Raw genomic sequence first — 22,913 nt, 5'->3', positions numbered from 1 at the left:
AAATTGCGACTGTCCCTTACATTCTTACAAATTGTGACTATCCCTTACGTTCTTACCAATTGTGACTGTACCCTATATTCTTACAAATTCTGACTATCCCTTACGTTCTTACAAATTGTGACTGTCCCTTACATTCTTACAAATTGTGACTATCCCTTACATTCTTACAAATTGTGACTATCCCTTACATTCTTACAAATTGTGACTATCATTTACATTCTTACAAATTGTGACTGTCCCTTACATTCTTACAAATTGTGACTATTCCTTACATTCTTACAAATTGTGACTGTACCTTACATTCTTACAAATTGTGACTATCCTTTACATTCTTACAAATTGTGACTATAATTACATTCTTACCAATTGTGACTGTACCCTACATTCTTACAAATTGGGACTATCCCTTATATTCTTACAAATTGCGACTGTCCCCTACATTCTTACAAATTGTGACTATCCCTTACATTCTTACAAATTGTGACTATCCCTTACATTCTTACAAATTGTGACTATCATTTACATTCTTACAAATTGTGACTGTGCCCTACATTCTTACAAATTGTGACTATTCCTTTACATTCTTAAGAAATATGACTATTCCTTACCATCCTAAGAATTGTGACTGTCCCTTACATTCTTACAAATTGTGACTGTACCTTACATTCTTACAAATTGTGATTATCCTTTACATTCTTACAAATTGTGACTGTACCTTACATTCTTACAAATTGTGACTGTCCCTTACATTCTTACAAATTGTTACTGTCCCTTACATTCTTACAAATTGTGACTATTCCTTACATTCTTACAAATTGTGACTGTCCCTTACATTCTTACAAATTGTGACTGTACCTTACATTCTTACAAATTGTGACTATTCCTTACATTCTTACAAATTGTGACTGTACCTTACATTCTTACAAATTGTGACTGTCCCTTACATTCTTACAAATTGTGACTGTACCTTACATTCTTACAAATTGTGACTGTCCCTTACATTCTTACAAATTGTGACTATTCCTTACATTCTTACAAATTGTGACTGTACCTTACATTCTTACAAATTGTGACTGTACCTTACATTCTTACAAATTGTGACTGTCCCTTACAATCTTACAAATTGTGACTATTCCTTACATTCTTACAAATTGTGACTGTACCTTACATTCTTACAAATTGTGACTGTCCCTTACATTCTTACAAATTGTGACTGTACCTTACATTCTTACAAATTGTGACTGTCCCTTACATTCTTACAAATTGTGACTATTCCTTACATTCTTACAAATTGTGATTGTACCTTACATTCTTACAAATTGTGACTGTACCCTACATTCTTACAAATTGTGACTATCCCTTACATTCTTACAAATTGTGACTGTACCTTACATTCTTACAAATTGTGACTATTCCTTACATTCTTACAAATTGTGACTGTACCTTACATTCTTACAAATTGTGACTGTACCCTACATTCTTACAAATTGTGACTATCCCTTACATTCTTACAAATTGTGACTGTCCCCTATATTCTTACAAATTGTGATTATCCTTTACATTCTTAAGAAATATGACTATTCCTTACCATCCTAAGAATTGTGACTATTCGTTACATTCTAAACTAAATATTCCGAGTATTCTCTGCCATCCTAAGACTTGTAACTATTCTTTACCATCCTAAGAATTGTGACCATTCATTATATTCTAAGAATTATTATTATTCCTTACATTCTTAAGAATTCCGACCCTAAGAATTGTAACTATCCCTTACTTTTCTGGTAATTTCGACTATTCCTTACATGCTTAAGAAATGTATTTCTTTGATTTTTAAAAAAATGTGATAATAGGACTAAGTTTACGAAAATTAGAAATGAATTAGAATTTTGTTACCAAATTTTTATGTTACGAAATACTTTAGATGTTTGTCTATCCACAGATATGTTTATGATAATACATGTCGTTCAACCATACAGGTTTTTCACCAAATATAATATTTAACCTTTCTCACCATAGACACGAATAAGTAAAAAGACAGACTGACTGAGCTTTGGACGAAATGATATGTAAATCCCATGAGTTTTAACCCAGTTACAACTCATCACATATAAGGATTAAATCTCTGTTTCCTCAAAACTACAGGAAGGAGAAATCCATCCATGTTCAGTTACGTCACTCGACAGAAAGCATATTCATGTTCTAGTGCACCGGGAAATATACTCTCGTCTAACATACCGAATGCTTTGAAAACACAATTATACACTCTAGACCTAGCGGATGCGAATGTAGCGCCTTTATCAAGGAAGTGTGTTTGCACATACTTACAGCTTCGATTTGGTTCTTGGGTTAAATTCAGTAACGTATGCAAAGGACGCGATGCTAAATGCGTAACGTTAAAGTCGTAACGCAATGTGTAGATTTACGTAATAGTGTGAATGTTAATTCTGTGGTAACGAAAACTGTAGTAAACAGAATGATCGTCAAATCCACTTGCAGTCTCATAAGCCTTCAGTTTCGAGATGATAACAGAGAGTATTCAGAACTTATCTTATGTGGTGTTTTCCTTAACTTCTCTGCTGACCAGAAAACAGATATGGTCAATAGGACAGTCTATTGCAAGGTGGTGAAGACACGTGTTCTCTGAACGAACTAAATGTTTTAAAATGATATGTTTACAGCACATTCAATATTATTTTAAAGACGGCTGGAATGAATATTAAATTCTCAACTAAAATAAAGTACGGAACAACATTTCGACCTTCTTAGGTCTTCTTTAGGTTACCAAAGACGACCGGTTGAAACGTTGTTTTGTACTTTATTTTAATTAAAGTTTTAATATCCGTACCAGCGGTCTTTTCTACACATTATTTCTCCAAGTAAGTTTCTCGTCGTCACGGATATTAAACATTATTAATATTGAATATTTTTATAAATGCAAAGCTGATATCTACAGCCTTGAAATTATCGTGTTCAGGAACACTGAGCTAGAAAATAACTATTCGTGAGAAAATGAACCAAACATCAATTCATACGTTTCATTGTTGCTGGAATATTTCAGTTTGTTTCAATTTAAGCACAAAGCTACACGAAGGGCCATCTCTGCTCTGCCTGTCCCAGATATCGAAACCCGTTTTCTAACGTTCTAAACATACCCCTGTTGCACAAGAGGGCGACTCTTTAAGATCAATAAGTTATTCAATAAAACTTCGTTGTTTGTTGTTAACATAAAGTTACACGAAGGGCTATCGCAAGTTGGTTTCTAGCGATATAATTCCGCAGATATACAACTGCGCCACTAGGTGTCTGTTTAAGAAAGCACTATAAATATCACATATACCAGATCTTTTCACAAATAAGTGCATGCTGTTTTATGCACTAGATTCTAAGATTACAAACTATACACCCTTTGCCAAATAAACTTAAACTTTCAACCACAATCATAAGACAGACCCGGCATGGCCAGGTGGTTAAGGCACTTGGCTCACAATCTAAGGGTCGCGGCTTCGAATCCCCTTCACAACAAACATGGAAAAGAGTAGCCCAAGAGTGGGTGGTGATAACTAGGTGCCTTCCCTCTAGTCTCACACTGCTAAATTAGGGACGGCTAGCGCAGATAGCTCTTTAGTTGCTTTGCGCGAAATTCAAACCAATAAAGTTTCACAAAAACAACATCGGTTGTTTTAAATTCATAGTTGTACAGTTTTTCTAAATAAAACATACAGCAAAAAGTTTTTATTCGATGTCTTGTGGCCCGGCATGGCCAGGTGGTTAAGGCGTGCGACTCGTAATCCGAGGGTCGAGGGTTCGCATCCCCGTCGCGCCAAACATGCTCGCCCTTTCAGCCGTGGGGGCGTAATAATGTGACGGTCAATCCCACTATTCGTTGGTAAAATAGTAGCCCAAGAGTTGGCGGTGGGTGGTGATGACTAACTGCCTTCCCTCTAGTCTTACACTGCTAAATTAGGGACGGCTAACACAGATAGCCCTCGAGTAGCTTTGTGCGAAATTCGAAAACAAACAAACAATCGATGTCGTATACACACATACACACTTGAGTAATTTATTTTTAACAGAAACTGGCTGTTAAATATTTTTAGTAAAGCTTAAGTGTTAAATAAATGTATATATTAAAAATTATGTCATCTCAGCAGAGTATTTATTCATTTCTATATATTTACATTGCTAAGTGCTTATAAGGCGGCCCAGAATGGTCTGGTGGTAAGAACACTTGTCTTCCAAACTGTGGGTATCGTATCCGATTATCCCTCACACAGTGAGTCTATTATAAAGTTGCAATTTGATAAAACATCAACGAAAGAGTTGTCGGTGCTAGGGGTCAAATATTTGCATTCCCTCCAATCTATCACTATTACGTTAGGAACAGTGGCCCGGCATGGCGAAGGGTGTTAAGGCGTTCTTCTCGTAATCCGAGGGTCGCGGATTCGAATCTCGGTCGCACCAAACATGCTTGCCCTTTCAGCCGTGGGGGCGTTATAGTGTAACGGTCAATCCCCCTATTCGTTGATAAGAGAGTGGCCCAAGAGTTGGCGGTGGGCGGTGATGACTAGCTGCCTTCCCTCTAGTCTTACACTGTTAAATTAGGGACGGCTAGCGCAGATAGCCCTCGAGTAGCTTTGTGCGAAATTCAAAAACACAAACAAAAAAAAACGTTAGGAACACCAATAACCATTGTGTAGCCTAGCGTGAAATTCCAAAGAAATTAATCGTTTACGAGATTTGTTTGTTTGTTTGTTTTTGAATTTCGCGTAAAACTACACGAGGGTTATCTGCACTAGCCGTCCCTAATTTAACAGTGTAAGACTAGAGGGAAGGCAGCTAGTCATCACAATCCACCGCTAACTCTTGGGCTACTCTTTTACCAACAAATAGTGGGATTAATCGGCTGAAAGGGCGAACATGTTTGGTGTGACGGGGATTACAAGTCGAGCACCTTAACGACCTGGCCATGCTGGGCCTAACTCCCAAAGAACACGCATTAAAACATTAAAAAAATACAACGTTGTTGGTTCCAGAATTAAATTATTTGAAAGAAGCCAGTATTTCCATATAGATCGATAGATTTCTCGTGTTTCCAAACAACATTTCGGTAATTTTTTAAATTCGAAGTTGGAAGAGATGTAAAAGGAAAAAAAAATCTTGTTATATCCAACTATTTAACGACTCTAACTGCCGCAGGGTTAACGTAAGTAATTTTACCTAATTTGTATTGCAATAATGTTGTTGAGCTACGAACGTTGTTGAAATTATGTTTAATGTTTATCTTGACTTGATGAAGAAGAAAACCTTGTGTTAGGCCTTGCGATTTAATTTTATACAACAGCCTTGTTTACATTAGCGAGACATATTATGCTACTTGGACATATATCTTGGAAACCGTCAACATTCTGGCCAAACAAACAGTAATCTTGATCAATAAAAGTTTAATGTAGCCCACCAAGGAATTTCTTAGTAGTTATAGAAGGAGGGAAGTTTAATATTGTTTTTTTACTTACTGATCTAGACGTAAGACTGTAAAACATAAAACTGTTTTTAATGTGTACGGCAGATGTCACTACTAAAAAAAATACTACGATGCTTGAGGTGTTAATACTAATGTAACTACAAATATTCAGTATTGATATAAAATGATAAAAACTGTATAACCCTATAGCTCTTTCAAAAGGTCCACCTATAACTATTTCAAATAACTGATTTATTACGTTTAGTATGTGTGTTTTCTTTTAGAAAAGCCACATCGAGCTATCTGCTGAGCCCACCGAGGGGAATCGAATCCCTGATTTTAGTGTTGGAAATCCGGAGACATACCGCTGTACTAGCGGGGTGTTTATTACGTTTAGCTTTATTTCTAATAGCAGAGAATTTCTCTTATCGAATGTTTGTTTGTTTGTTTGTTTTGAATTTCGCGCAAAGTAACTATAGGGCTATCTACTCTAATCGTCTCTAATTTCGCTGTGTAAGACTAGAGGGAAGGAATCAAGTCATCGCTACCCACCGCCAACAAGGAAAAACGCTGCTAAAAAAACTTGACATTTTTGGTAATTTGAGGTAAAACCAGGAAGCTGTTAGTGGTTATTAGGTACTCATGTTATTATTTGTTACGCAAATTATGAATTAGAGCAAAAATTCTCTAAGATATGGACCGACATTGCCAGGTGGTTAAGGCGCTTGTCTCGCAATTTGAGGGTCACAGGTTTGAATTTCTGTCACACCAAACTTGCCTTTTTAGCCTGGAGGCCTTATAATGTAACGGTCACTTCCACTATTCGTTGATAAAATTGTAGCCCGAGAGTTGGCGGTGGGTGGTGATGACTAGCTGCCTTCCCTGCTAAATTAGGGGCGGCTTCTGTAGATAGCTCTTCTGTAGCTTTGCACAAAATTCGAAACAAACAAACAAACAAACTCTAAGATATATAATTGCTAAGGCGGTACATGTACTGACTTGGAACTCTAAAAACCTGATTTCGATGCCTCTGTGGGGCAGAACACAGATACCTCATTAAACATGTTTTACTTAACTGTAAAAACACGTAAGGTGCGTGGAAAATGCAACGCGTATGGTCTAGCAGCCTTTCTCTGCCACATGATTCGAAAACAATAAAATCTAATAAAAATTAATATTTAGAAACTCATAAGTTATAATTTCATTATTTAAAAAAGATAAAATTAGCCTATAAGTATTCAGAAATAAACTTCTTAATAATTTATATTTTGTAACAACTGTTATATTCTCCGATAGGTTAATGGTGAGTCCGTATGTAAGTAGATAGTGAGAAAATAGCCCATTATTTGCGCTAAGAAACAACAGAAAATTACAACTAATTTTCTTCCATTTCAAATAGACATAATAAAACATAGAATATGACATCAAGTGTGATACCATTATGTCTGATTAAACAATATTTAAAAGTACTTACTAAGGTTTGTTTAAATGTTTAGAATTCTTGCACAAAGATACTTGGAAAGTTAATAAGGTGTCATGGATATCGAAACCCGGTTTATAGCGTTGTAAGTACTCAGACATCCACGAAGGGACATCTACACATAGCAGTAAAAGGTTTGTTTTGATAAATCATAGGATAGGCGTCAAATCAACAATACCCATTGCCAGGTATCAGGTTATTTTTCAGTGGCACTCGGTCGCTCGTACAGCGTACCTCATGGTCCCAAAATGCGTAGCGCATTTTTTGCGTCATGAATTCAAAGTTCGAGCAAGGTAACCACTACGCCACGCCCATCGTAATGTCACGATCTGAAAAACATAAAATAGGCTTACATTTCTATACTCTGATAGTAAAAATGTTTATCAGCTGAGGACTAAATTGCGAATAATTTAAAAGGAACATTGCTTTCTTTGAATTTGGTAATATTTAATTAATTTCTTCGCGAATTTTAATTAGGCTTCCCCACCATTCGACTATGTCAATTCAAGTTATGGCTTATTAGCGCCAATTTGCTTTTGCTAATTTTCTCAGTAAATGTTGTAGTGATGTCGAACTTCTAAAATATATCACTTTTTTTGTTGTTGTTGTGTTTGATCTTGTTACGTAAAGTGAGAAAACGTAGTCGAACTAACAGAAATGTCAAAATTCTTTTTGTACAAATTACTATATTTAAAACAAGTTAAGCCTAAAATATTTTTTATTATTAAATGTATGGGAGAGAAAGAAGAATTATTAAGCTGATATGATAAAACTATTCCAAGCTATACTTAATATGGTTAAATGAATAAATCTGAGAACGAACTACTAGCTGTTTAACTTTATTGGCTTAACAGTCCTTTGTAAATGAACATATTCTACCCCCATAAAGTCCAAGACCGAGATATTTTGCAACAGATATCTGTATGTTATCAAAGCGATAAAAACTGGTGTTTTATTATTATTATTTACTGTGGTTTGGTTTGTTTCGAATTTTGCACAAAGCTACTTGAGGGCTATCTGCGCTATTCGTCCCTACTTTAGCAGTGTAAGACTAGAGGGAAGGCAACTAGTCATCATCACCCACCGCCTACTCTTGGGCTACTCTTTTACCAACGAATAACTGGACTGACCGTCACATTATAACGTCCCCACGGCTGAAAGGGCAAGAATGTTTGGTGTGACAGGGATTCGAACCTACGATCCTCGGATTACAAATCGAGCGCCTTAACAACCTGGCCATGCCGGACCTATTTACTGTGAAAACCATTGTTGGATGAAAGCCCACGTTTCTAAACGAAATTAAAACGAATTGTTTTTAGAATGCTAAATAAAATATTTTACGATGGTAAAATCCACTGCTGAATCCACCGAGGGGAATCGAACCTTTGATTTTAGCATTGTAAATTCGTAGACTTACCGCTGTACCAGCGGGGAAGATTTTACGAGGGATAGATTGACAATATATCCAAGAAAGACTTTGACTTCGAAGTTATATTTGCTAACTCAAAGTCAGAGAGACTAAAATATACTTGACAGGACTCCATTGTTTTAATTTTAGTTGCCCCAAAATATACCTAACAGTAGACGGTGTTATCGTTATTAACAAAGGTCGTCTATTCTAAGACTTAATGCTAGTAACAGTTCAAGTCTGAATAATTTCCTGTCTCTGAGTTCTCAGAGAAAAGAGCTTCGTGCCATATACTGAAAAACATGCTACCTCATTACCGAACAGGAAGTGAAGTCAGTCGAGAAGGAAATTCCCTGTGGAACGTCTCTCCTCTTACTTCATATCAAACTGAAAATACAAGTTGTTGTTTGAAGAAATGTAAAAGTAGTGTAGTGCATTAGATAACCTGTCATATGTATTGGTGTGCGTCTGTTTGTTCGCCCGTGAGGAACCTCTGCAACTTCGATTACCATGAAACTTTCACTTTCAGTGAGTTCTTATGTACTCTCAAAGGGAGCGCAAGACCCACAAATTACTTAAAATGAACATGTTAGTTTGAATTATTGCACACAAAAAATGGCTTTTTTTAAAACAGGACAGGAAACAATCTCTTCATGTTTTGACAGCATCAGTTATAATCAGACAATAACGACAACATGACATAAAATAAACCTAAACTCTACATGTTTCGGCAGCAGTCTACATCACCATTAGTTACAATCAGGTGGTGACGTCAACATGACTTTAAATAAATCTGGTTACATCCTAACCATCATCTCATTATTGAACAAAATTATCTTCCAAATATGTTGTCCAGCATGGCCAGGTGGGTTAAGGCGTGCGACTCGTAATCTGAGGGGCGCGGGTTCGCATCCCCGTCGCGCCAAACATGCTCGCCCTTTATAACTTTATAACGCCGTGGGGGCGTTATAATGTGACGGTCCATCCTACTATTCGTTGGCAAAGCGATGGGTGGTGATACTAGCTGCCCTCCTTATAGTCTTACACTACTAAATTAGGGACGGCTAGCGCAGATAGCCCTCGAGTAGCTTTGTGCGAAATTCAAAAAAACAAAAGAAAAACAAACAAACAAGCATTGCCAACTGTCCTCATTTAACCGTCTCATACCTTTGCCACTTCTTACGTATTTATTAAAATATAATGATTCTCGTTGAGTAATTAAAAGTTTACTTGAATGCACTTACAAAATCCTAATAGTTTTATACACTATCAGTAAAAAAGTGGCAAACAATATTCACACAAGTATTAATAGTTCTACTTATTACCAGTTCAAATATATATTAATATTTTCACACTATCTAAATATCTTAACAGTTGTATATAATACCATCAAAAAAGGGAGGGGGCAATATTCACACAAGTATTAATAGTTCTACGTATTAACAACGGGTTACAATAACACTGTTAAACATAATTATTAGTGGAAACACAGCCCAGGTATAAGACCGTGACACGTGTTTTCATTATAAGGTTTAGTTTTTCATACATATATTTTTTCATTACTTTTTTGCTATTCACTACTTAGAATTTCTTCCAGTTCTCACTAGGAACGTCTTATAAATGGGTTAAATAATTAATGTAATTTTTTTCATTTATTGATTCACGAAGGTTAATTGTCTTCAGAAGTATATCTTACACTGAGAATCGGTTCCAGCTAAAGTTTATAATATAACTTATTCTAGTCAAATTTCTCTCTTTGTAATAAATTGTTTGGTGAACTTATAAATGTGTTGTACAAGATGGTGAAAACCAATAGAATGGCCTTTGTTATTAAAAGTCCAATTCGTGTCGTCAATAAAATTTGGACTTCAAACCCTGTTTCCAAGAAGCCCTACTGTATCACATCCAGTTTTACAAAGTCCTACTTCCTTGAAGCCTTGCACACGGTTACTTTTATATTACTCACGTTTCCAATTTATTTTAAAATAGAGTAAAATTGAAAAATCACGCTATACTCTGTAAATTGTATTTCCTGTCATTGTTCCCTCGCCAAATGAATTTCTTTAAGGGAACTCGCACATCTCGAAATACAAAGAGGACATTGGTTTCTTTAGACCATAAAAGTAGTTTAAGTCCTGTAAAAATAATTGTATAAAATAATTTCACCCTTCATTAGAAATTTCTTATCGGTGATTTCATTCGTTTGTGTGTAGTTTTGATCACTCAATAACACGATACACTATTTAGATCTGTATTCAATAACTGAAAGGGACAACCATCCTTGATCGATAACTCTCACACGGTTTTTTGTCCTTCAAACTTTATGTTCATAAACAAAGCTGGTGATGCGTTCTGAGTGTAAATAGAAAATTATAAAAACAGGATGGGAGTTTTATTTTAAAAAAAAAGCATTTTTAAGAAACTTTAAACATTTATCATAAGCAAATTAACTAGTTCCTTACTTCAAGTATTTCTACAGAACTGAAACAAAATCTAAGTATGGATAACTCACTATGTTTACGTTTCCGGGTTTTCTTAAGTCATCAGGCGGAAAGAAAGTAAATTGAAACTAAGAATAGTTGAGTATATTTACCCCCCTCCCCCGATGAAAGTGATCTGAGTGGTTCTCCACGTTTCATAACAAAAAGTACAACGTTTTTTGTTGTCGTTTATAACAGTAATACTTATGATATGAATAACTAATTCTTGGAGAAACTCCAAACAAGCATGTACGACATTTTACATGTCAAAAGAAACTGACAAGAATAATGTAATCAACATGATTTGCTATTCACAAATTGGTTAAAAATATCTAGTTGTTTTTTTTTTTTAATTTCGCGCAAAGCTACTCAAGGTCTATCTGCGCTAGTCGTCCCCAATTTAGCAATGTAAGACTAGAGAGAAGGCAGCTAGTTATCACCACCCACCGCCAACTCTTGAGCTACTCTTTTACTAACAAATAGTGGGATTGACCGTCACATTATAACGCCCCCACGGTTGAACGGGCGAGCATGTTTGGTGCGACATGGTTTCGAAACCGCGACCCTCGGATTACGAGTCGAGCGCCTTTACCCACCTGGCCATGCCGGGCCTAAATATTATCTAGCCAGACGTTCTACTGATCTAAATTCTCGGTCATTTAAGAAGAAACTTACTGTAAAGTAACTAATATTAACCATCCTTATTTTTAAAAAAATTAGTGTTAACACATTTATATCTCAGGTCCTAACATCAACCTACACTTACTTACTTCTAATTGTGTTAAAAAACAACTCGTTTTTTTCTTTAATTTAAATGTATCTACAAATAATTTTGTTTGAAAAAACTTGGAAAATAGTGTTATGTGTAAACATTTTTTTTATTGTTTGAAATTCTTTCACTTGATAAATTTTTAAGAGTTTCTAGCTGTTCTTAGTTAAAGGAACTCTTTTAAAATGTCTGTACGAAGTTTCTCATTTCCAAAATAATTTATGCTTAAATATCTAATCAAAAGAATGTTTCTACGTTACTACATCATGATCACCTGTTTAATATATGTCTTTTTTTTTTAAACTTTTGTCATTTACCATGGAAGAATTATTAATGAAACGTCACCCTACAGGATCTCAGTTTCTTGCAGACTTGAGAGATCTCTACGAGCTTCTTCTGAGAAACGAGGCTCTACCACCAGTTGCCAGATTTGCCCACCAGATGGAACGTAAAGGTGGCCGATCGCCTTCTCTCCGACTTCGTTTCGGAAGACGTGCAGATCCGCTCTGGGCTCATTTGTCTTCTGCTGAAGCACGTGCAATCGACGAACCAGAAAATTAAAATTCTTGATCCGATGAGAGCTGAATAATTTACGTAACTCTTAGAATTTTCTTTTATAAAATAAATAACTTTTTTTTTGTTATAAAAATTACTATTAACTAAAAAAAATAACTTACTTACATTCACTTTTTTTCTCTCTCGTTCAATTCATGGCAGTCGTTCGAAATAGAACGTTTGAAACCTTGATATGTCTTAATCACTAAATTAAGTTCGCTTGTTTAACAAACTGGTATATTATCTACAAGCTTATTATATTAATGTGTTGTTCGTTTTCTCAATACGTGTTGTAGCAAAAAAGAAGGTAACTGTCGTTCCTTAAACCTGAAACCCATGTAACCAGTCATGTGTTCTAAACGGTAACGTCTAGAATACGTCTGGATGTCAAGTTCTAAATAAATCTATGAAAATTATCAATTTATGTCCATCGAGAACTTTCTGTTTAAACTTTCATTAACAGCTCCTCAGTGGCATAGCGGTATGTCAGCAGACTCACACCGCTAAAGGCATACTCCCTTGTAATCCGAGAGGTCGCGGGTTCGAATCCCCGTCACACCATACATGCTCGCCCTTTCAGTCTTTGGGGTGTTATAACGTGACGTTGGTAAAAGAGTAGCCCAAGACTAACTGCATTCCCTCTAGTCTTACACGGTTAAATTAGGGACGGCTAGCGGAGATAACCCTCGAGTAACGTTGCGCGAAATTAAAAACAAAACAAACTTTTACAATACCAATAGGCTTCGGCATTATATGCAAATTAGTAATGAACAGGTTCATCATTGTGTTCCAAACAAGCATTTTTCTGTCTCCCGTACAGCGAGCATTTTTTTGGTGTTACGTATTTTACCGAGTCGCAAAAATTATAATAGGTTTTATGCGTTTGTTGTTAAGCGCAAAATTACAAAATAGGATATGTGTGCTTTGCCAACTGTAGGTATCTAAACTCTATTTTAGTGTCATGTCCTCAGAGTTTCGCTCCGTCACCGGGGCTAACTACTATTAATAGTATTAACAGATGTTTTAACGTCCTTTTAAAATTGTTAACAGTTGGTTACGTGAGCAGGTTTGGTTTCGTTTATTTTGAATTTCGCGCAAACCTACTCGAGGGCTATCTGCGCTAGCCGTCTCTAATTTAGCAGTGTAACACTAGAGGGAAGGCAGCTAGTCATCACCATCCACCGCCAACTCTTGAGCTACTCCTTTACCAACGAATAGTGGGATTAACAGTCACATTATAACACCTCCACGGCTGAAAGGGCGAGGATGTTTATTGTGACGGGATTCGAACTCGCGACCCTCAGATTAGGAGTCGAGTGTCTTAAACACCTGGCCATGCCGGGCCTACGTGACCAGGCGTGTTATGTGAGTAACATATTTTATAGACGTTTTTATATACAGTGTCATATAACACGATGTCGTCAATTGTCCACACTGCGACACACTTTACACGACTCTCCGTCAACATTTTACTTTAGTCGAGAATGTATTCCACGCTCTTATCATCTGAGGAATAAGTAACTTCTATAGCTTGTAGTTTAAATTCCCATTATGGGTACTGTGTAATAATGAATACTCGGGTCGATAGTAAACAAAAGTCTGTCAGGGCAAAGATACATTGCACGTATTGCGTTACTTATGCATAACGTATTGGCCATCTCATTAATAGGTATTGCTAGTAATTTATCTTATAACTTCCATTCAGTGATGAACATATTTCACTTATACCTGCTGAATCTTTAGTTCGAATTTTGATTTTGAAACGTAACTCTTCTCGTACATTTTTATATATGACTCAAACACACCTTTAAGTCACTGTTAATGCCCTCTGTTGAAAATTATAGTAATATCTTCTTGATTTTCTTAAGCGTGTTCAAGAAAACCTTTTAATAAATGAGTTGCAAACGAAAGTATATAAGTACATAATATAATTTAAAGTGTATTATTTCGCTTATTTAACCTAAATATGTTTTAAGAAACTAAACAAAATTTACTTTTCTGTTATCAATTTAATGAAAGAAATTATAAGGTATGTCTGCAGGTTTACAACGTTAAAAATCGGAGTTCGATACCCACGGTGGACAATCGTGTACATTTGTGTCAATATTCAAACAAACATACAAAACTATATTAGTTTGAGACCAATAATAACAACCATATTTCTAGGATAGGTCTTACGTGGTACGGAATGGACAGGGGGTTAAGACACTTGACTCGTAATCCGATGGTTGCGGGTTCGAATTCCCGTCACACCAAACATGCTCGCCCTTTCAAGTGTGAGGGTGTTATAATGTTACCGTCAATCCCACTATTCGTTGGTAAAAGAGTAGCCCAAGAGTTGGCGGTGGGTGGTGATGACTACCTGTCTTCCCTCTAGTTTTACACTGCTAAATTATGGAGGGTTAGCGCAGATAGCCCTCGTGTAGCTTTGCGCGAAATTCAAAACAAACAAACAAACATTAGGCTTCTCTTTACACTTCACATTCTCTTCCCAAAAATTAGAATATTTTAATATTCTTCGTTGTTATGTTTTGGTATTCTTGAGCCTCAGAATTCGTACAAAATAAAACTAGAATTATTCATCTTCATCAAAGATCGAATTTCTAATTGAAGTTCCATTTGTTAATTGGAAGAGCATGAACTGTTCCTGAGCAAGGAAAATGATTTTTCTAAAACTACAGGAAAACTTAATGGTCGTAATCTACTGAAGAACTCCCTGCTTTTAGATTAACAGAAAAGAAAAACTTTATCCTAATGAGAAATTTGTTGTCGTTGTGATTATATATTAGTTCTTTAACTCGCAGGTCACTCGAAATGTACAGATGGATTTGAATGTAACTCTTATAACGAATCCTTAGCCACAAAATGCGAAACGTTATTATTTGTTGTTGTTGTTTGTGGGGGCGGAGTAACGGGGCACAAACCATATAAATTCGGATCCAAAGTCAGACGTACTAACCAATGAACTCTGGTCGATCGATACTTCTTCTAAACTGCCAAAATTAATGTTCCGAAACTACCAAAACGATCAATGATTCTACAGGGTGTTCTGAAAGTCGCTGTGCAGTTTTGTCTGTTAATAAATATATAAGTGCACAGTGACTTTCCGAGCACCCTGTACTTTATAATTATTTCTTGGTTGAAAGAAATTTCTGTTTTCCAAGTACCATACAGCCAATCTGTTATCGTACATTAAAAACCAATGTTCATTGCTTATAAAACGTCACATAAAAGGTTGTTGCTGAGTTATTGGAGAAATAGCTTCATCTAACCTACCAGTAAAATTCCTCATCCCACACTACCACTATTTTCGGATTACAAGAAGAAGTCTGTCTTTATATGAACCATTTCTCCTGAACGTATTCAGAAATCATCGCTTTCAGACTTTGACAGAACAACGTGAACTAACCTTACTCAACGCAGTAACCTAGGTGCAGCTGCTCTAGTTTGAAAATGTGGTTTATCGAAATCACTTGAAGGACGTCAATATACATATTAAAGTCTAACTTGACTAGGGAAGTCACTATATAATAAGAGAGTGATGTTACAATGTTGAGCAACCAAAAAATAATAAGTCAGTGATATGTTCTGATTACCTATTAAAGAATTATTTAGGTGTGTTGAAAACCATGTATTCATACTTTACGTATGGGTCTTCATCAAGCATTTAAACAGATACATATAAAAAGAAATAAGTAAATACATTTCCCCTTCAAGACAAGTTACAGAATGTTAATTTAATACAACGTGAGTTCATGGCCAGGTGGTTAAGGCACTCGACTCGTGATCTGAGGGTTGCGGGTTCGAATTCCCGTCACACCAAATATGCTCGCCCTTTCACCCGTGGGGTGGTTATAATGTGACGGTCAATCTCACTATTCGTTGGTAAAAGAGTAGCCCAAGAGTTGACCGTGGGAGGTGATGATTAGCTGTCTTCCCTCTAGTCTTACACTGCTAAATTAGGGACGACTAGCGCAGATATCCCTCGTGTAGCTTTGCGCGAAATTCAAAAACAAACAAACAACGTGAATTTTAGGGTATCCTTCTTATTAGATCTTTCAATGAACAGATACACTATAGTTTTGTCGTCAGTGTCAATTTTAAAAATGATTAATGAATTATGGACTCCGTGTGTTATTGAGAATTTTCTGTAAGCAGCTAAACGTATAATTATTTATTGTTTAAAATATTAATTTAAAAAAAGCACGCGAACACGTGTTATTTGTCTCAGTTAATTCGAGTACTCCTGTGAGATTGCGTTGCATCTACGGATTTACAACGTTGAAATCAGAGGGTTCGATGTGGATTTGATACACAGAAAAATGCACATTCTCCGTTAATCAAAACAGAAACACATCTTATACGCTGCATATTTTTTTCTCTTGGCGGCTTATAATTCTAAAATTTTCGTCTCAATACCCGTGGTGAGCAGAGGACAGATAACTCGTTATGTAACTTTGTGCTTTGAAACAGTGGTAAGCAGAGGACAGATAACTCGTTATGTAACTTTGTGCTTTGAAACAGTGGTAAGCCAAGGACAGATAACTCGTTATGTAACTTTGTGCTTTGAAACAGTGGTAAGCAGAGGACAGATAACTCGTTATGTAACTTTGTGCTTTGAAACAGTGGTAAGCAGAGGACAGATAACTCGTTATGTAACTTTGTGCTTTGAAACAGTGGTAAGCAGAGGACAGATAACTCGTTATGTAACTTTGTGCTTTGAAACAGTGGTAAGCCAAGGACAGATAACTCGTTATGTAACTTTGTGCTTTGAAACAGTGGTAAGCAGAGGACAGATAACTCGTTATGTAACTTTGTGCTTTGAAACAGTGGTAAGCCAAGGACAGATAACTCGTTATGTAACTTTGTGCTTTGAAACAGTGGTAAGCAGAGGACAGATAACCTCGTTATGTAACTTTGTGCTTTGAAACAGTGGTAAGCAGAGGACAGATAACCTGTTATGTAACTTTGTGCTTTGAAACAGTGGTAAGCAGAGGACAGATAACTCGTTATGTAACTTTGTGCTTTGAAACAGTGGTAAGCAGAGGACAGATAACTCGTTATGTAACTTTGTGCTTTGAAACAGTGGTAAGCAGAGGACAGATAACTCGTTATGTAACTTTGTGCTTTGAAACAGTGGTGAGCAGAGGACAGATAACCTGTTATGTAACTTTGTGCTTTGAAACAGTGGTAAGCAGAGGACAGATAACCTCGTTATGTAACTTTGTGCTTTGAAACAGTGGTAAGCAGAGGACAGATAACTCGTTATGTAACTTTGTGCTTTGAAACAGTGGTAAGCAGAGGACAGATAACTCGTTATTTAACTTTGTGCTTTGAAACAGTGGTAAGCAAGGACAGATAACTCGTTATGTAACTTTGTGCTTTGAAACAGTGGTAAGCAGAGGACAGATAACTCGTTATGTAACTTTGTGCTTTGAAACAGTGGTAAGCAGAGGACAGATAACCCGTTATGTAACTTTGTGCTTTGAAACAGTGGTAAGCCAAGGACAGATAACTCGTTATGTAACTTTGTGCTTTGAAACAGTGGTAAGCAGAGGACAGATAACTCGTTATGTAACTTTGTGCTTTGAAACAGTGGTAAGCAGAGGACAGATAACTCGTTATGTAACTTTGTGCTTTGAAACAGTGGTAAGCAGAGGACAGATAACTCGTTATGTAACTTTGTGCTTTGAAACAGTGGTAAGCAGAGGACAGATAACTCGTTATGTAACTTTGTGCTTTGAAACAGTGGTAAGCAGAGGACAGATAACCTCGTTATGTAACTTTGTGCTTTGAAACAGTGGTAAGCAGAGGACAGATAACTCGTTATGTAACTTTGTGCTTTGAAACAGTGGTAAGCAGAGAACAGATAACCTCGTTATGTAACTTTGTGCTTTGAAACAGTGGTAAGCAGAGGACAGATAACTCGTTATGTAACTTTGTGCTTTGAAACAGTGGTAAGCCAGAGGACAGATAACTCGTTATGTAACTTTGTGCTTTGAAACAGTGGTAAGCAGAGGACAGATAACTCGTTATGTAACTTTGTGCTTTGAAACAGTGGTAAGCCAAGGACAGATAACTCGTTATGTAACTTTGTGCTTTGAAACAGTGGTAAGCAGAGGACAGATAACTCGTTATGTAACTTTGTGCTTTGAAACAGTGGTAAGCAGAGGACAGATAACCTCGTTATCGTTATGTAACTTTGTGCTTTGAAACAGTGGTAAGCAGAGGACAGATAACTCGTTATGTAACTTTGTGCTTTGAAACAGTGGTAAGCAGAGGACAGATAACTCGTTATGTAACTTTGTGCTTTGAAACAGTGGTAAGCAGAGGACAGATAACTCGTTATGTAACTTTGTGCTTTGAAACAGTGGTAAGCAGAGGACAGATAACCTCGTTATGTAACTTTGTGCTTTGAAACAGTGGTAAGCAGAGGACAGATAACCTCGTTATGTAACTTTGTGCTTTGAAACAGTGGTAAGCAGAGGACAGATAACTCGTTATGTAACTTTGTGCTTTGAAACAGTGGTAAGCAGAGGACAGATAACTCGTTATGTAACTTTGTGCTTTGAAACAGTGGTAAGCAGAGGACAGATAACTCGTTATGTAACTTTGTGCTTTGAAACAGTGGTAAGCAGAGGACAGATAACCTGTTATGTAACTTTGTGCTTTGAAACAGTGGTAAGCAGAGGACAGATAACCTGTTATGTAACTTTGTGCTTTGAAACAGTGGTAAGCAGAGGACAGATAACTCGTTATGTAACTTTGTGCTTTGAAACAGTGGTAAGCAGAGGACAGATAACTCGTTATGTAACTTTGTGCTTTGAAACAGTGGTAAGCAGAGGACAGATAACTCGTTATGTAACTTTGTGCTTTGAAACAGTGGTAAGCAGAGGACAGATAACTCGTTATGTAACTTTGTGCTTTGAAACAGTGGTAAGCAGAGGACAGATAACTCGTTATGTAACTTTGTGCTTTGAAACAGTGGTAAGCAGAGGACAGATAACCTGTTATGTAACTTTGTGCTTTGAAACAGTGGTAAGCAGAGGACAGATAACTCGTTATGTAACTTTGTGCTTTGAAACAGTGGTAAGCAGAGGACAGATAACCGTTATGTAACTTTGTGCTTTGAAACAGTGGTAAGCAGAGGACAGATAACTCGTTATGTAACTTTGTGCTTTGAAACAGTGGTAAGCAGAGGACAGATAACTCGTTATGTAACTTTGTGCTTTGAAACAGTGGTAAGCAGAGGACAGATAACCTCGTTATGTAACTTTGTGCTTTGAAACAGTGGTAAGCAGAGGACAGATAACCGTTATGTAACTTTGTGCTTTGAAACAGTGGTAAGCAGAGGACAGATAACTCGTTATGTAACTTTGTGCTTTGAAACAGTGGTAAGCAGAGGACAGATAACTCGTTATGTAACTTTGTGCTTTGAAACAGTGGTAAGCAGAGGACAGATAACTCGTTATGTAACTTTGTGCTTTGAAACAGTGGTAAGCAGAGGACAGATAACTCGTTATGTAACTTTGTGCTTTGAAACAGTGGTAAGCAGAGGACAGATAACTCGTTATGTAACTTTGTGCTTTGAAACAGTGGTAAGCAGAGGACAGATAACTCGTTATGTAACTTTGTGCTTTGAAACAGTGGTAAGCAGAGGACAGATAACTCGTTATGTAACTTTGTGCTTTGAAACAGTGGTAAGCAGAGGACAGATAACTCGTTATGTAACTTTGTGCTTTGAAACAGTGGTAAGCAGAGGACAGATAACCTCGTTATGTAACTTTGTGCTTTGAAACAGTGGTAAGCAGAGGACAGATAACCTCGTTATGTAACTTTGTGCTTTGAAACAGTGGTAAGCAGAGGACAGATAACCGTTATGTAACTTTGTGCTTTGAAACAGTGGTAAGCAGAGGACAGATAACTCGTTATGTAACTTTGTGCTTTGAAACAGTGGTAAGCAGAGGACAGATAACCTCGTTATGTAACTTTGTGCTTTGAAACAGTGGTAAGCAGAGGACAGATAACCTCGTTATGTAACTTTGTGCTTTGAAACAGTGGTAAGCAGAGGACAGATAACCTCGTTATGTAACTTTGTGCTTTGAAACAGTGGTAAGCAGAGGACAGATAACTCGTTATGTAACTTTGTGCTTTGAAACAGTGGTAAGCAGAGGACAGATAACCTCGTTATGTAACTTTGTGCTTTGAAACAGTGGTAAGCAGAGGACAGATAACTCGTTATGTAACTTTGTGCTTTGAAACAGTGGTAAGCAGAGGACAGATAACTCGTTATGTAACTTTGTGCTTTGAAACAGTGGTAAGCAGAGGACAGATAACTCGTTATGTAACTTTGTGCTTTGAAACAGTGGTAAGCAGAGGACAGATAACTCGTTATGTAACTTTGTGCTTTGAAACAGTGGTAAGCAGAGGACAGATAACTCGTTATGTAACTTTGTGCTTTGAAACAGTGGTAAGCAGAGGACAGATAACTCGTTATGTAACTTTGTGCTTTGAAACAGTGGTAAGCAGAGGACAGATAACCTCGTTATGTAACTTTGTGCTTTGAAACAGTGGTAAGCAGAGGACAGATAACTCGTTATGTAACTTTGTGCTTTGAAACAGTGGTAAGCAGAGGACAGATAACTCGTTATGTAACTTTGTGCTTTGAAACAGTGGTAAGCAGAGGACAGATAACCTGTTATGTAACTTTGTGCTTTGAAACAGTGGTGCAAGGACAGATAACCTGTTATGTAACTTTGTGCTTTGAAACAGTGGTAGGCAGAGGACAGATAACCTCGTTATGTAACTTTGTGCTTTGAAACAGTGGTAAGCAGAGGACAGATAACCTCGTTATGTAACTTTGTGCTTTGAAACAGTGGTAAGCAGAGGACAGATAACCTCGTTATGTAACTTTGCTTTGAAACAGTGGTAAGCAGAGGACAGATAACTCGTTATGTAACTTTGTGCTTTGAAACAGTGGTAAGCAGAGGACAGATAACCCGTTATGTAACTTTGTGCTTTGAAACAGTGGTAAGCAGAGGACAGATAACTCGTTATGTAACTTTGTGCTTTGAAACAGTGGTAAGCAGAGGACAGATAACTCGTTATGTAACTTTGTGCTTTGAAACAGTGGTAAGCAGAGGACAGATAACTCGTTATGTAACTTTGTGCTTTGAAACAGTGGTAAGCAGAGGACAGATAACTCGTTATGTAACTTTGTGCTTTGAAACAGTGGTAAGCAGAGGACAGATAACCTGTTATGTAACTTTGTGCTTTGAAACAGTGGTAAGCAGAGGACAGATAACTCGTTATGTAACTTTGTGCTTTGAAACAGTGGTAAGCAGAGGACAGATAACTCGTTATGTAACTTTGTGCTTTGAAACAGTGGTAAGCAGAGGACAGATAACTCGTTATGTAACTTTGTGCTTTGAAACAGTGGTAAGCAGAGGACAGATAACCTGTTATGTAACTTTGTGCTTTGAAACAGTGGTAAGCAGAGGACAGATAACTCGTTATGTAACTTTGTGCTTTGAAACAGTGGTAAGCAGAGGACAGATAACTCGTTATGTAACTTTGTGCTTTGAAACAGTGGTAAGCAGAGGACAGATAACTCGTTATGTAACTTTGTGCTTTGAAACAGTGGTAAGCAGAGGACAGATAACTCGTTATGTAACTTTGTGCTTTGAAACAGTGGTAAGCAGAGGACAGATAACTCGTTATGTAACTTTGTGCTTTGAAACAGTGGTAAGCAGAGGACAGATAACCTGTTATGTAACTTTGTGCTTTGAAACAGTGGTAAGCAGAGGACAGATAACCTCGTTATGTAACTTTGTGCTTTGAAACAGTGGTAAGCAGAGGACAGATAACCTGTTATGTAACTTTGTGCTTTGAAACAGTGGTAAGCAGGACAGATAACCTCGTTATGTAACTTTGTGCTTTGAAACAGTGGTAAGCAGAGGACAGATAACTCGTTATGTAACTTTGTGCTGAAACAGTGGTAAGAAACAGATAACCTGTTATGTAACTTTGTGCTTTGAAACAGTGGTAAGCAGAGGACAGATAACTCGTTATGTAACTTTGTGCTTTGAAACAGTGGTAAGCAGAGGACAGATAACCTTGTAACTTTGTGCTTTGAAACAGTGGTAAGCAGAGGACAGATAACTCGTTATGTAACTTTGTGCTTTGAAACAGTGGTAAGCAGAGGACAGATAACTCGTTATGTAACTTTGTGCTTTGAAACAGTGGTAAGCAGAGGACAGATAACCTCGTTATGTAACTTTGTGCTTTGAAACAGTGGTAAGCAGAGGACAGATAACTCGTTATGTAACTTTGTGCTTTGAAACAGTGGTAAGCAGAGGACAGATAACTCGTTATGTAACTTTGTGCTTTGAAACAGTGGTAAGCAGAGGACAGATAACCTGTTATGTAACTTTGTGCTTTGAAACAGTGGTAAGCAGAGGACAGATAACTCGTTATGTAACTTTGTGCTTTGAAACAGTGGTAAGCAGAGGACAGATAACTCGTTATGTAACTTTGTGCTTTGAAACAGTGGTAAGCAGAGGACAGATAACCTGTTATGTAACTTTGTGCTTTGAAACAGTGGTAAGCAGAGGACAGATAACCTGTTATGTAACTTTGTGCTTTGAAACAGTGGTAAGCAGAGGACAGATAACTCGTTATGTAACTTTGTGCTTTGAAACAGTGGTAAGCAGAGGACAGATAACTCGTTATGTAACTTTGTGCTTTGAAACAGTGGTAAG

At 36.9% G+C, this 22,913-nt stretch overlaps 1 protein-coding gene across 2 annotated transcripts in view; it reads left to right on the top strand.

Moving 5' to 3' along the window:
- LOC143231448 (short neuropeptide F-like) overlaps nt 1-12,578 on the top strand; it is a 29,640-nt gene extending 17,062 nt beyond the window's left edge. The window contains exon 2 of one of the 2 annotated variants that reach the window (XM_076465986.1): nt 11,969-12,578. In XM_076465986.1, coding sequence (XP_076322101.1) covers nt 11,969-12,159 — 191 coding nt within the window. In that variant the 3' untranslated portion in view covers nt 12,160-12,578. Of the gene's footprint in view, nt 1-11,950 lie in introns of both variants that reach the window. The other variant, XM_076465985.1, reaches the window with a different exon arrangement.
- The last annotated feature ends 10,335 nt before the right edge of the window (nt 12,579-22,913 follow it).

The sequence above is a fragment of the Tachypleus tridentatus genome, chromosome 11, assembly GCF_004210375.1.
Source record: "Tachypleus tridentatus isolate NWPU-2018 chromosome 11, ASM421037v1, whole genome shotgun sequence".
Lineage (NCBI taxonomy): Eukaryota > Metazoa > Arthropoda > Merostomata > Xiphosura > Limulidae > Tachypleus > Tachypleus tridentatus.
The sequence above is the reverse complement of the archived record's forward strand: the minus strand, read 5'-3'. Positions and strand labels throughout refer to the sequence as shown.